The sequence below is a fragment of the Fulmarus glacialis genome, unplaced genomic scaffold, assembly GCF_000690835.1.
Source record: "Fulmarus glacialis isolate BGI_N327 unplaced genomic scaffold, ASM69083v1 scaffold30381, whole genome shotgun sequence".
Lineage (NCBI taxonomy): Eukaryota > Metazoa > Chordata > Aves > Procellariiformes > Procellariidae > Fulmarus > Fulmarus glacialis.
This window is the reverse complement of record NW_009195133.1, coordinates 249-12,964: the sequence shown is the minus strand read 5'-3', so window position 1 is coordinate 12,964 and position 12,716 is coordinate 249. Positions and strand designations below refer to the sequence as shown.

The 12,716-nt window shown below is 49.4% G+C and overlaps 1 protein-coding gene across 1 annotated transcript in view; it reads right to left on the bottom strand.

The window, feature by feature from the left end:
* Positions 1 to 856: 856 nt before the first annotated feature.
* Positions 857 to 12,716, bottom strand: part of LOC104084255 (complement component receptor 1-like protein) — a gene marked incomplete at both ends in the record, with an annotated part of 12,101 nt that continues 241 nt past the window's right edge. The window contains 9 exons of the mRNA XM_009588012.1: positions 857 to 936; positions 2,858 to 2,959; positions 6,499 to 6,522; positions 6,975 to 7,096; positions 8,422 to 8,515; positions 9,380 to 9,562; positions 9,976 to 10,167; positions 11,113 to 11,195; positions 11,938 to 12,029. Of these exons, the coding sequence (XP_009586307.1) occupies positions 857 to 936; positions 2,858 to 2,959; positions 6,499 to 6,522; positions 6,975 to 7,096; positions 8,422 to 8,515; positions 9,380 to 9,562; positions 9,976 to 10,167; positions 11,113 to 11,195; positions 11,938 to 12,029 (972 nt within the window). The remainder of the gene's footprint in view (positions 937 to 2,857; positions 2,960 to 6,498; positions 6,523 to 6,974; positions 7,097 to 8,421; positions 8,516 to 9,379; positions 9,563 to 9,975; positions 10,168 to 11,112; positions 11,196 to 11,937; positions 12,030 to 12,716) is intronic.

The following is a 12,716-nucleotide window of genomic DNA, read 5'->3' as shown; positions in this document are numbered from 1 at the left end:
CCGTTGGCGATGTTTGGTGGCCGAGGACACGTCACCTCTGGAAGGGAAAATAAATTGTCCTGTGGGTCAGCTGTTTGCCATTTTGTGTGCTACTAGGACTGTGTGAGTAATATCAGGGTAATATTCTGAATCTGCTCAGTCTTTGTTCCATTTGCCTGACCAAAGTATTAGTTAACAAAAGGTACAGCAGCACCAAGATTACAATCGCATTGCGACCGGGGGAAATTACTGATAATAAGGACAGTCCCGACAGGAGAACTCACAGGCACATCATAGGATTTGGCAGAAGATGCACATGGACATGGAAGCAGCAAGAGCAGTGAGAAGTTGTGATTACTTCCCGTTCCAGGAGGAAGATGAAAACGTCCCACATCTGACCAGAAGCAGAGTCACAGAAATCCCCCTGGGGCAGCAGATGCTGCCATCCCCGCAGCTCGCCTATGGCTCCTGAGTGTGCTGGGGAGGTTACAGCCTCCTGCTGCACAGCAGCTCAGCCCCAGGGTTAACTTCTCCCCATCCTTCTCAGAGGCCAAGACAGGGCAGGCTGCAGCCAGCCCCCTGTCCCACCCCAGCTCCTTTCTTCTGAGCTGTTTCTGTCTCTCTGAGAGCCAAGATGGCAGCACTTTGGTTTGAGAAGAGAAGCAAGGAGGACAGATGCATCCCAGCTTTGCTTTCCCACTGAATTTGAGAGGACACAAGAGGGAGCTTTCCCCCACGGCTGTCACCACTCGCACCGCGCGCTGGGACACTTGCCCTTTTTGCACACTGGCAGAGGTGGGCTCCATCTCAAGTCAGCTCTGCACGTGCTTGTGCGGGAGCCCTGCAAGGTATACCCTGTGTTGCATGCAAAGCTTACGGTGTCCCCGGTCCTGTAGAAATTGCGAGCAACGGATACTCTCTTCCCATACTGGATGTGTGGGAACGGGCAATGGGTAGCTGGAAAAGGGAGAGAAATAAAACGTTTACCCAGGCAGCTCTCAAGCTCTTCCTGCCTGTGATGGTTGCTGTGTTGATGGTGTCCATGCAGCCTGTTGATCCCTGAGCGATGGGACACGGCAGAGGCTGCAGCGGGGGCAAGTGCCCCCGGGGCTGCGGGGCTCCTCCCTGCGCTGCTGGGGGACCCCGCTGCTTCCTCAGCTGGCAAGAACTGGGTGTCCAGGATTTCATGTCAATCACCTGGTGAGGTCAAAACCTTTCATGGCCTTTCTGCACGCTTCTAACCCACGGGCTGGGAAGCACACCCACTGGGTCCGATCCAACCCAGGGAAATGCTGGCAGGACCGTCCAGGACCAAGCGAACTGCACTCCAGGGGTCTGTGCTACCAGGGGCACGCAGCCGAGCGAGAGAGCTGGGCAGGGGTGCACAGCGTGGGCTGGGGGTGCAGTGCCACGCTGCCCTCGGCACCGCCGTGTCAGTGCGGGGACGGACCCGTGCCAGCAAGGGCAAAGCCTCTTCTGCACCTTCCAAGGGACCCACCCGAGAACCGGCTAGTGTGCTTCCAGGGGTGCCGGGTGTTGTTTGCATTGAACCCCGGAGAGAGAAAGAGGGAGTCGGAGAGGCAGACATGCAGAGAGGTGGGCAGGCAGACAGACGTTCAGAACCAAAACCGCAGGGAAGTAGCTTTTTGTTCACTAGGCAAATATTTGCATTAGATATGGGAATGTAAAAAGAAGGAAAAAGAAGCACCTCTTTGCTGGTAATATCCTTTGGGTTACTGAGTAAAGGGCCACAGCTCCGTCCCTCTGAGCTGTTCAGGTGCAGCCCGTCCCTGCTGCACCCTTCGCACCCCTTTGCGCAACTCTGAGGTTGGCTTTGCTGGAGAACCACAGCTCTCCGGCATCAAACAGCACACGTAAGCAATGACAGCTGCTTCCACAAGGCTGGCAAACCTAATGCACGTACATCAGCTGAACATACAGAAAACCAAGTATAACAGAAGAAAATACGACTTAACCTTTTTACAAAGTGTTAACTTAGTAATAATTCTTTTTTTTTAATTTTTTTTTTTTTTAAAACCTAACTCAACCCTTTGCAGCCACTGATGCTTGACTCCCAGCCTGCCACTGAGCCACTGCAGCCAGCTAAGGCAGGAGGCTCAGCCTTTGGTCTCTCAAGATGCCAGTGAATAATTAACATGATTGAGGATATAGGCAGAAGTCTTCTCCATACAGCACCAAAACACTTCTCAAACCTGCTAAGGCAGCCTGGTTGTAGCACCTGCACTTACAAGAGGGGAAGGGGTAAACAAAACCATACTGCAGTGATGGAGCCGAGTTTCTGTAGGTTTTGGCTATTCTGTCCCAAACGAGGGCACCTCGGGCTACCTGCCAGGCTTTTGTGCTCTGCAGGCTTTCAGACCAAACATGCCAAACAGCACAGTCCCAATGCATTTCTGTACATCACAGCAAGTTTCAACTTGACAGAGCTCAAACACAATCTATTATTGGAACAGGCTCCTCGTCTCATTGCCGTAAGATGCTGTATCCATAACCAGCTTTACTTTGGCAGTTTAAACACACAGGCCAAGCCCCTTAGTCACAAGAAGCCGGGCAGGTTGTGAAAGACTCTCTATAGCCTCCTGTAGCAGGTTATAACTCCATTTCCCCTGGCCGCTGAAGGGCACGGGGTGGCCCTGGTGCTATCCCAGAGGGTCTTTTTCATTAGCGGAGCAGTGAAATGTGAGGCTCTGTGATGCTCAGGGTCTGGCATGGCAAGGTCCACCTGGGACCAGCACAGGGCTCCTATCTGCCTCCGCAGGGAAAAGCAAAAGGATCAGCAAGAAGAGGAGCAGCGAGGAGGAAGAGGAGGGCCATAGGAGGAAGGCACCAGAGGCACAGACCTGCTGGTCTCCCTTACCTCGAGCCCCAGATGCGGTGGCCAGGAGCAAAGCGGAGCTGCCCAGGAGGCGGAGGGCGAAGATGAGCACCATGCTCTGGTCCCCGGCACAGACTGCAGCTCCTGGGGGGGTGCGGGAAGATATGGGCACCCCAGTTCCCCCCGCATGCGGAAGGAGCCGCAGCTGCGGGGCTTCCCTGGGCCACGGGACAGGAACCCGTGGGCTCCCCGGCACAGGAACCCGTGGGCTCCCTGGCACAGGGTGGGCGCAGGAGCAGGGGAGGCTCCTGGGGAGGCTGCAGGTCCCACATGCTGCTTCTGCTGCTATTTTTGGCAGGGGACGATGGGTCCCTAGGAACTGCGTGGCCTAGGGGCATCTGTGAAAGAGGGGTGGGTGCAGGCACAGAGGTGCTGCTAGCCGAACTGTGCCCTCGGTTCAGAGCATCCTCGGTTAGGGGAAGTGGCCGGGGCTCTGCCCCAAGTCCCCAGCGGTGACGGTAGCCCTTCCCACAAACCAGCTGAAGGGGCACGGCTTGCCTGCCCAGGTACGGGAAGGGCAGAGCGGGGCATTCCCTCCTCCCACACATGTGGGACTGGCAGCAGCTGGGGACACGTCTGTCCCTCGTTTGCTGTGGGTGCTCGGGCCGGGAGGCGCAGAGTGCAGCCCAGCCCCGCACACCGCCCTGCAGCTGCGGACCCGAATCCTCCTGGGTCTCATCCCTAGGACTCATCCAAGCCGGCATCATTCCTCGCCACTGGCTGGAAGAATAAAAATCCACAGACAGGACTCTTTGACGTAGGAGCAGCCGCAGCAACCTCCAGCTCCCCACCTCCCATAGCGGAGGATGCTTTCTGAGCCTAAAACAAGCAGCCAGACATGCGTTACTCAAGTCTTTTTATCCCTCTTAATGACAGAGAGCTTCCAATATTTACATATCCAACATTTATACTTCAGAATTGCACTTGATTGGTTACACTCAGATTATAAAGTAAAATTATGTACAACTCAATTACAAACACAGTAGATAAGCCCTCTTCAATGGTAAATTTTGGTGACCACACCAGTAAGCTATGTCACAGCATTCACAGTCCCTTCCATATTGGTTGTGCGGAGATCATTTCAAGCTGATCCCCAAATCAGGTGTTAAATCATTTGGAAAACCCACTCTGGACTATGCAGTAGGAACAATTGTGTTGAGATTAAAATAACAAAACAGAACACAGCATTAAGCTACAAGGCTTTACATCTGTGTTTCGTTCATCTAGTCACTCACGTGGCTTAAGGTAAGAGATAGATAAAAATAACCAAGAATCTGCAAGTGCTTGTTCTGCAAGACTGACTTCCGAAAACGGTGCCCCAGTGACAGCTGAGCAGGATAGTGCTCTGATGGGAAGGGAGAACTTTGTGGGTCTATTTGGAACAAGACTAATGTGGCTATTTGTGGTTTTCCCTCTAATTAGATGCATGTTCCTGTTAACAGGAAAGCACTGGTGAAAATGCAGAAACAAAAAGTACATAGCAGACACATTTCAAATACTTCCCGTTCCCAACTGCGCATCATGAGAAGCTCACAGACGGGTCGTTTACCTCTGCATCAGACAAAACCCTGAACCTCAAAATCTTGCTTTACCAGCAGCTAAAAGTCCTAGTGTCTCAAGCTGGATTCAGGCAACAGCTGAATACAAGTTTAAATCCTGTCACGGTTTTGTCTCCCCTATAAATTGAATTCCCAGGAAGCCTTCAAATCTTTACTTCATTTTACAAGATGCTACATACCTCTTTAGCGAGGCTGAGTTAAAATCAGGAAAGGACACCAACACCACCATGTGGGCTTTCTATCAGCCAAACGAATCAAGGGCACTTTTGCCTGTGTCTTTGGTTTAGACGAGGCGAGTGAGGTCCCGTCATCTGAGCTGTCCTCGTGGCACCGCCAAAGCCTGACTCGAGTTGGGGACAGCACGCTTCCTCACTCACCCTCACAAACCGTGCTCAACACAACGACCAACTAGGTCAGGTTAGACAGCATGAAAACAAAGTGCACAAAAGATGCGAGGTTTGTGTCCTGTTCCTCACGGAGGAGAAAATTAAGGCTTTGCCTTGATGTGTATCTGTGCCTACTTTGGGAGCAGCGTCAGAGCAAGTCGCCCTGCGCAGCCACCCGCCAGCCCTGCCGCGAGCAGAGCAAGAGGCCAAAAACCTGCTTTTCCTCCCCAGCATCACAGCAGCCCCGAGGCGTCCTGGGGCTGAGCTGGGTTCGGGGTGCACAGCACCACCTGGAAAAGCCTTTTAAGTGCAAACTCAGACAGCAATTCCCTGCCATCAGAGTCTCCCCAGCCAGGCGGCATTTGAGCAGAAAGTGAAAAGGTTCACACGCCGCAACTTTCAGATGTTTGGTGGCATCTGCCAAGACACCTGCAAGTTCTGCATGCGGCCCGGACACCACCTGCCTGCGGATGAGCTCCGCTGCCCCTGAGCACCCACCCGGCTGGGTTCCTCCCCTCGCCACTTCGAGAGCAGCGTTGAGTCACTGCAGAGACAGGAAGGGTGTTTCCGCGAGGCGCTTGCAGAAAAGCCTCGACGTGATACAAAGACAGTGCTAGGGCAGAGACCTTCAGCTGAAGTTTAAAACTAATTTTAATACATACAGGAAGAGTCAGAATAGTAGCTCTTTGTATTAAGGCATTTTAATTTTTTTCTCTCTGGTAAAATTACCCATCTGTTAAGGATTGCTATTTGCACAACAGTTCAGACTTGCCTGGAAGTAACGGCTACAACTGCACTTTTATGTGAACACTTTCAATGCTTTCAGTACCCACAGCTAATACTCGACTTATGCATCCTATTTATATCAAACTTAATTTTTTCAAGTATATATCACTCACATGAAGACATTCACCGTTAATCCTCTCGGCAGCAGCAGCACTTTCCACTTCGGGCCAATTAAGAAACCCCTGAATCCTGATCAGGACCAGGCACAAGACCTTAGTGGGGCTGAAAAACGGAACATGTGGAGGTACCCAAAGCGCACAATTTTCTCGAGTCTACTCTATTGCAGTGCCAGGGTCTTTGGCATCATTGTGACTTAACGTGGGGATAACCACACTTGATTTCTGAACAGCGTTCTCAGCCAGGTGGCAGAGAGCCGCCCAGCTCAGCCCCGTGCACGAGCTGGTGTGTCCAACGCAACGTGCAGCTGCTGCAGCTGCAGCCAAAAGCGTGAGTGCTTCGCGGGCAGTGGCAGGGAGCGTCTGGGCTTTGTCATCCAAGGTCAGTTGGTTGCGGATTCAAGGCCAATTTCAGAGGAGGGAAAAGTAGAGCACTGGGATCAACACGATCAAGCCCAACACGTCTACAGATGGCTGTTCCCTAATCTAGACGTTCATAACCAGCATTGCCAGGAGGAGGGGGAAGATTCCTACAAGAGACAAATAAGAAGTTTCAGTCTTCACTCCAAACATATTGAACTATCTTCTCCCTCCCTGGTCCCCTTTACCTTCCCCCCCACTTTTCACAGCATGATCTTAAAGCAACAACAATATAAATCTGACAACAGACTGTAGTGGAAGGCTTTTAAGCTTATTTCAAGCAGAACATACAGGACACAATAACATCAAGATAGGCAAGATCGTGGTACAGGGGTTCAGGAATATGTATTACGTACCAACAATGATCACGTTCGCTCCACCTGGAAAGGAAGAGAGTCAAAACATGAAACTCAGCACCCATTCAGCACGGTAATTCATCAAACCACACAACATGCAGTATCTCAAATCAGAGCCAATGCACATGGAAGACAATTCAAGTAACACACAGAACGGGACCCCTGCATAGGACAACTCCACAGATTTTAATGTTAAAACACAGATGTATTTACCAGGATACATTTCCACTAGCCCGTGAGTCCATGCCGCAACCTAAGCATGCTCTTTTAGCACTAGATTTTAACTGAAGCTGTTTCAGGAAGCATCAGAGGCTTGCTCCTTAGCAGAATTATCTGATTTGAGGATTCACAGAGGAAGGAAAAAATAGGTATTTTGAAGACAGAAAGGAGGCAGCAAGACAGGTACAGGAGACAGTCACCTCTGCATTCAGGAGTGGGCTTGCTCCAGACTCCCCGGTATTGATCTCCTGCAGTACACTGAAGAAAGGCCCCTCCAACAAGCGTGAAGCCATCATTGCATTCATAAGCTACGGTGGAGCCATGAACAAAGTCTATGCCCTTTGTGCCATTGTGCATCCCGTTGTCAATTGTAGGTGGCCTTCCACAGAGAACGTAAGGGAACTGTCCCATAGGAGGAACATCACCTTTGCATTCAGGAGTAGGCTTGCTCCAGACTCCGTGGTCTTGATGATCTACTTTACAGTGAATAGAGGCTGCTCCAGCAAGGGTGAAGCCATCCTTGCATTTATAAACTACAACAGAGCCTTGGACAAAGTTTGCGCCCTTTGTGCCATTGTGCATCCCGTTGTCAATCATGGGGGGCTCTTCACAGAGAACGTCAAGGAGCTGTCCTATGGGAGGAACATCAGCAAGGGTGTCTGAGTACTTCTTCTAACTGAAAAGGTGAAGAGGTGTATGAGGAGCAGGAGGTACAGCCACATGCCATGCATCTAGGAGCAACTGAAAACACTTCAAGCTTTCTTGCTTGGTACTGGACCTCAGCTACTGCCCGTTAGCCACAACTCCAGGACCTCAACCCATGAAATAAGCCACAGAAGTGCCTAATCAGGCCAGAAGAAATGTTTCAGCCATTTCTAGCTTCACATAACACTATACACTGACTTCATAACACCTGATTTCAGCATTATACCAAATTGAGTGGGCAAAGTTCTAACATCCAATTATCTTCATCTTTCCCTGGTAACTACAGAAAGAAAACCTTCCGCCTGTGACTGTTTTTTTTCTATAATTTCTGCTCTTCCCTTGCTCCTTCCACTTTGTGAGCATAATTTCTGAGTTGTATGAGAATACTGCACCTAAGGCCTCACAGCATGAGTTAGTATTGAAATAATGAATTTTACAGTTGGTTGAATTAAGAAGCACAAGTAAGAGTAGCGCAAGCCCACGAGCAAGGCAGCTACACCAGCGCAGTTCCAACTATTATCTTAATGGCTCTGTGCAGAGTTTTTCCCTCTTACTTTCACAGTATGGAGGTGCGGTATCCCAATCAACTCCATTTTCTGATACCACACATTTGGCAGAAGATGACTTCTTTAATTCATACCTAAAGAAAGAGAAGTTTAGTATTTTCCAGAAGACAACCCAGAAAGGGTTCCTTCCCTTCTTCCCCACCACTACATGCAGGCAAGTTATTAACCAGAAGTTGCCCCTGCTATGAAATGAGATCTGGCCACATCAAAGCCACTAAATAAGGGCACTAATAAGAGCCGGACTGAAGCAGTTCACTGCATTACCAAGCACACGCATGTGGCCACATGCTCATCTCACTGAGGACATAATATACGGTTTCACTGGAGACTTGCACTGGGAAACCAGGGAGGGAGGGGGGTGGTAGATGTTACTGCCTGTGATCCCTGTCTTCTGAACCCCGAGTCAGTCCCTTTTAAGCAGTGATCCACTCACCCAGGATGACAGGTGAATGTCACAACTGTCTCAAACAGGAAATTGTCTGCAATCACATCCCCGTTGTCTATCGTGGGAGGAGTACATTGCTGTCCTACAGGAAAAGAAAGCAGTGCGGGGTATGATGGGCTTGAACCAAATTCCAGAGTAAGTAACATCTCAAGCATTACAGATCACTCGTACAGTCAGTCAAGACAGGAGAGGAACAGATACTCACGTATACAGAAGTCTGGGTCTGCAGACCAAGTTGTATCACTCAGACAGGTGACAACAGAGGACTTTCCACCTGCTGCAGTATAACCCGGTTTACACCGATACCTCAGCTCAGTTCCAGCAAGAGAGCTGTCACCCACAGCCCGTGTTAACTCAGCGAAAGGGAAGCATGGAGCAGGACCACAGTAGACTAACAGTTGGAGAAAAAAGCCAGGTTAGCTACCGAAGAGTACCCACAGGGTCTGCAATAAAACAGTGAACGGCATGTTTTGGAGCACACAACATTTTAACCTGTCTGGATGTCAGTGTCTGGGATACAGTTTGCACCCAACCCATTTAGCAAACAGCAGCATATATCACAGTTTGCTTAACCAGAGAAAAGACGGAGATTGGGTAGCATCTCTGCATCAAAGATGCTCCTCCACTGACCGCCAACCCAACCTGCAGGACCAGCTGGGTCAGAAGCCAAACATCCCCAACAGGTCTGGAAGCTGGTGAAGCAAGCCTGCCAGGTGTAGAAGGCAGTTTTGTCTCTTCTTTCAGTGCACTTTTGGATCATTTGCAGTTCACAAATAAACAGCTTCAGGTCTAAATATATAACTGGCCTGGTCTGCCACGCCGAGAACCCAAGCCAGCATGCTCTGCAAGGGCATGGCTACAAGTGCATGGGGTTCGGAAGCTGATCGGCCCAACAGCTCTTAGATCTACTTCAGTGGCTCAAGGAAACAAGTTTGTTTGTACTCACTTGGGTCACATGTTGGCAGAGGTGGCTTCCAGGTATTGTCTGCTTCACAAGTAACTAGATCACTACCATTCAATAAATGACCAGGATTACACTCAAAGGTCACTGTATTTTTATATGTGTGCTCAGGGCCAAAGCCAGATAACCTTCTCCCATTTTTCACTTCTGGATTTTTACACCTGACCACTGGAAGTGAAGACAAGACAATCAGAATATTTATTACAAGAAGGAAAAGCCCTGCAGTGACACCAGAGGCATTACGCAAGAAGCTTACTAAGAGAACTGCTGTCCTTTCACTCAGAGAGGCAGGTCCCCAGTGGGGGACAGAGGCGTCATTAAGAAACTACACAGGCGAGAGCTTCATTTTTCATTTGCAGGAAGCCCTGGGCATGGGCAGTGAGAGGGAGGCTTTCTGTGGGCTGAAGCATCCATTAAACCAAGCCCTGCCTCTGACCACGACTTGGGAGATCACTGCATTAAGCTTTCTGGGCCTTCTAGAATCAAATCAACTCATGTTTGGCAGCCCATAGGGAAAGTACAGACTGGGAGAGGGATGAGAAACAAAGTCAAAAGAATAAGGAGAAAAAGAAAGCATTTACCTTTGCATTCAGGGGCTGGACTGCTCCATACTCCATTGAGGTTATCATCGCTATCACAGTGAATCGTGGCATCTCCGATAAGAGCAAAACCTTTCTTACAGCTGTAAGTTGCAACCATGCCAAAGGTGAAGTCTGTGTCCCCATTGATGAGCTGCCCATTCTCGATCACAGGAGGTGGTAAACAGAGGATAACTGCATGGGAAAGCAACAGCAAGAAAATGCAAGAACACTTCCATTGAATATGAAACTGAGGTCTAGCTACTAAAAAAACAAAACAAAAAAACAACCCTAACAAAAAAAATAATAAAAGCCAAATAAAAAAACAGGGAAGCAGCCCTAGAGCAATCATCTCAACCTAAAGTCTTGAATGTGCTTTTAAATTCTGGATGTTTTCCAGGGTTTTTTTAAATGGATAAATGGTAAAACGGCAAAACAGCATCTATGGTCCAAGAGGAGACACCACAGAAGAGGCCTTTTGGAGGCAATAAACGTGGTCTCACCAAGCAGTGTGGGACCCTCACCTACTGGTGATGGCATTTCCTACCTCCCGTGTGCTAACCAGGACAAGGCCAGAATACTTATTACAGCAGCAAACCATCTACACTATCAGCAGCTGATGGTCAGGCCCATCGCACAGGATGCTAAAAAAGCCCAAATAGCACCGACAAAATCTTAGCATTTCTTTCTCCTTTGAAAACTGAGATTTTGGATGTGCAGTCATGTCTGAAGGCATCTCAGTCCCGGTCAAGCACAGCTCTTGATAATCAATTCAGCAATGGTTGCCTGCCAGAAAACACAACACAAGTGTTGCAGTGTCCGCACCAGCCTGGCAGAAAGCTTGCTGCACACCTATGCTGGGCAACACCAACCAACAGCCTCGGGAGCTGCTTTTCTCGCAGATCTGACTACAGAGCTGCTGCCAACATCCACAGATGCTCCTCAGTATTCAATTTGCATTCCCAGCTCCACCGACAGTGCTCGTTTGGGGGAGGGCTAAGGAGTCAGTCTCATTAAAGGCCAATGTAATTTGCATTAGGTGCCAAGAAGAGAGTATCCACCTGCCGTTCTCCAAACTACCACATATATTGCAATAGCTTCGAGGAGGAGATGCACACAAAACATTTAAGATCTGCTTACTGGCACAGTGTGGAATGGCATCCCAATAAACTTCATTGTCTTTAAATACACATTGTGCAGATGGCTGCCCATGTAACCGGTACCTAAGAAAAGAAAAGCTTGAATCTCTGGAAAAAGTGGAAAAAACCTTGGGAAATTCAGAAAGTTTCTGAATTTCAGTTTCTAGTGATATTCTCTCGAGGAGCTGAACTAGGGGAAAACCAGCTACCCCTCCTATAAAATACAATTTTCCCAATACTTAAAGAAATGCAATATATGATGCAGTTAGAGGAAATTTAATACTTGCAGTGGGTGGATACAAGCTCACAGGAGTGCGAGCAAGATGGCATCCCCACCCTGAGCCTATTCAGCCCCGTGCTGTGCAGTGGTAGGTCCAAATAGCAACTTATTTTCTGAGCAGAGCTAGGTGTCACTGACATACCTTAACCGCTCTCTTTCCCCCTCGCCCCGCTCCCGGCATCCCCAGGACACCGCAGCCCTCTCTTCCCGAGACCCCTTAGCTAAGACATGGACAGCCGGACCCATCGCACAACAGCAAACGCTCAATTACTAACCAGCACTGACAGGAAAGGAACAAAATTCTTTGCAAAGCAGCCGAAAAGCAATCTGCAAAGACCACGCTCTCACGCCCAGCAGATAATCTGTTTTGACAGCAAGAGCAGGAGAGAGCCTGACCCCCATGGCTCCCCGCTCCAAACACCTCTCGCGGTGCCAGTGCTTGCCAAGGAAACAGCCGCCAGATATTAAAAGCCCCCGAGTCTCCCGTGGGTGCTGTCTCTCAGCGTCAGCTCCGTTGACTCACCAGGAGCCTGGGCCAAAGCTTACCCAACGTTACAGGTGTAGGTTATCGTCGCCCCGAACAGGAGGTTGGTTGTATAGTTAAAGTTGCCATTCATGATGTCCGGAGGACCACAAGACTTTCCTGGAAGGGCAAGTGATCAGCATTAGCTTTATTTTATAGCATGATAGTGAAACACAGGTGACAGTGCTGTTCAGTGTCGTTACAGACTAATTGACCATTTATCGGGCACCTAATCTCCCTCATGAGCAAGTACCAGCACTTTCAGAAAAGATAAAAGATCCACATTAACTTCTGAGGAACTGAAAGTTAAAACACAAATAAAAAGCAAATAAAAGCACAAATAAAGCTAAGGACAAATAAAAAAAGCCAAGGTTCATACACTTACTGAGAAAGGAAACTGATAAAGAGACTAGTGGGCTCAGGGCAGAGGTCTTGCTCCGTAGGGAAACACCACGAAGGAGAAGGGGACAGGGAGGGACCCCCTGGCCGCCCTAGGGCCAGTACAGGTGCATTACGATGGGGACAACTCCCAAGGCCTTTGCCACGCTGTACCTTGTTTCTGTGCGAATATATTATAGCATTTACACTGTATCACCAGATGGTAAAGTAATTAAGAAGGGCAGAGATCATCTCTCTGAGATTAACGTTTCTAAGCGGAAAGGGCAACCCCAGGCAGGCACACAGGGCGAGCGCTTGTCCTCAACTGCGTTAAAAACAGTAACCTGGGGAGCACCCTTCCCAACTGTGCTGAACCACGAGCGGGCTCTGGGGTGCAGCAGGGGATGCGCCCCCTGCCCCGATC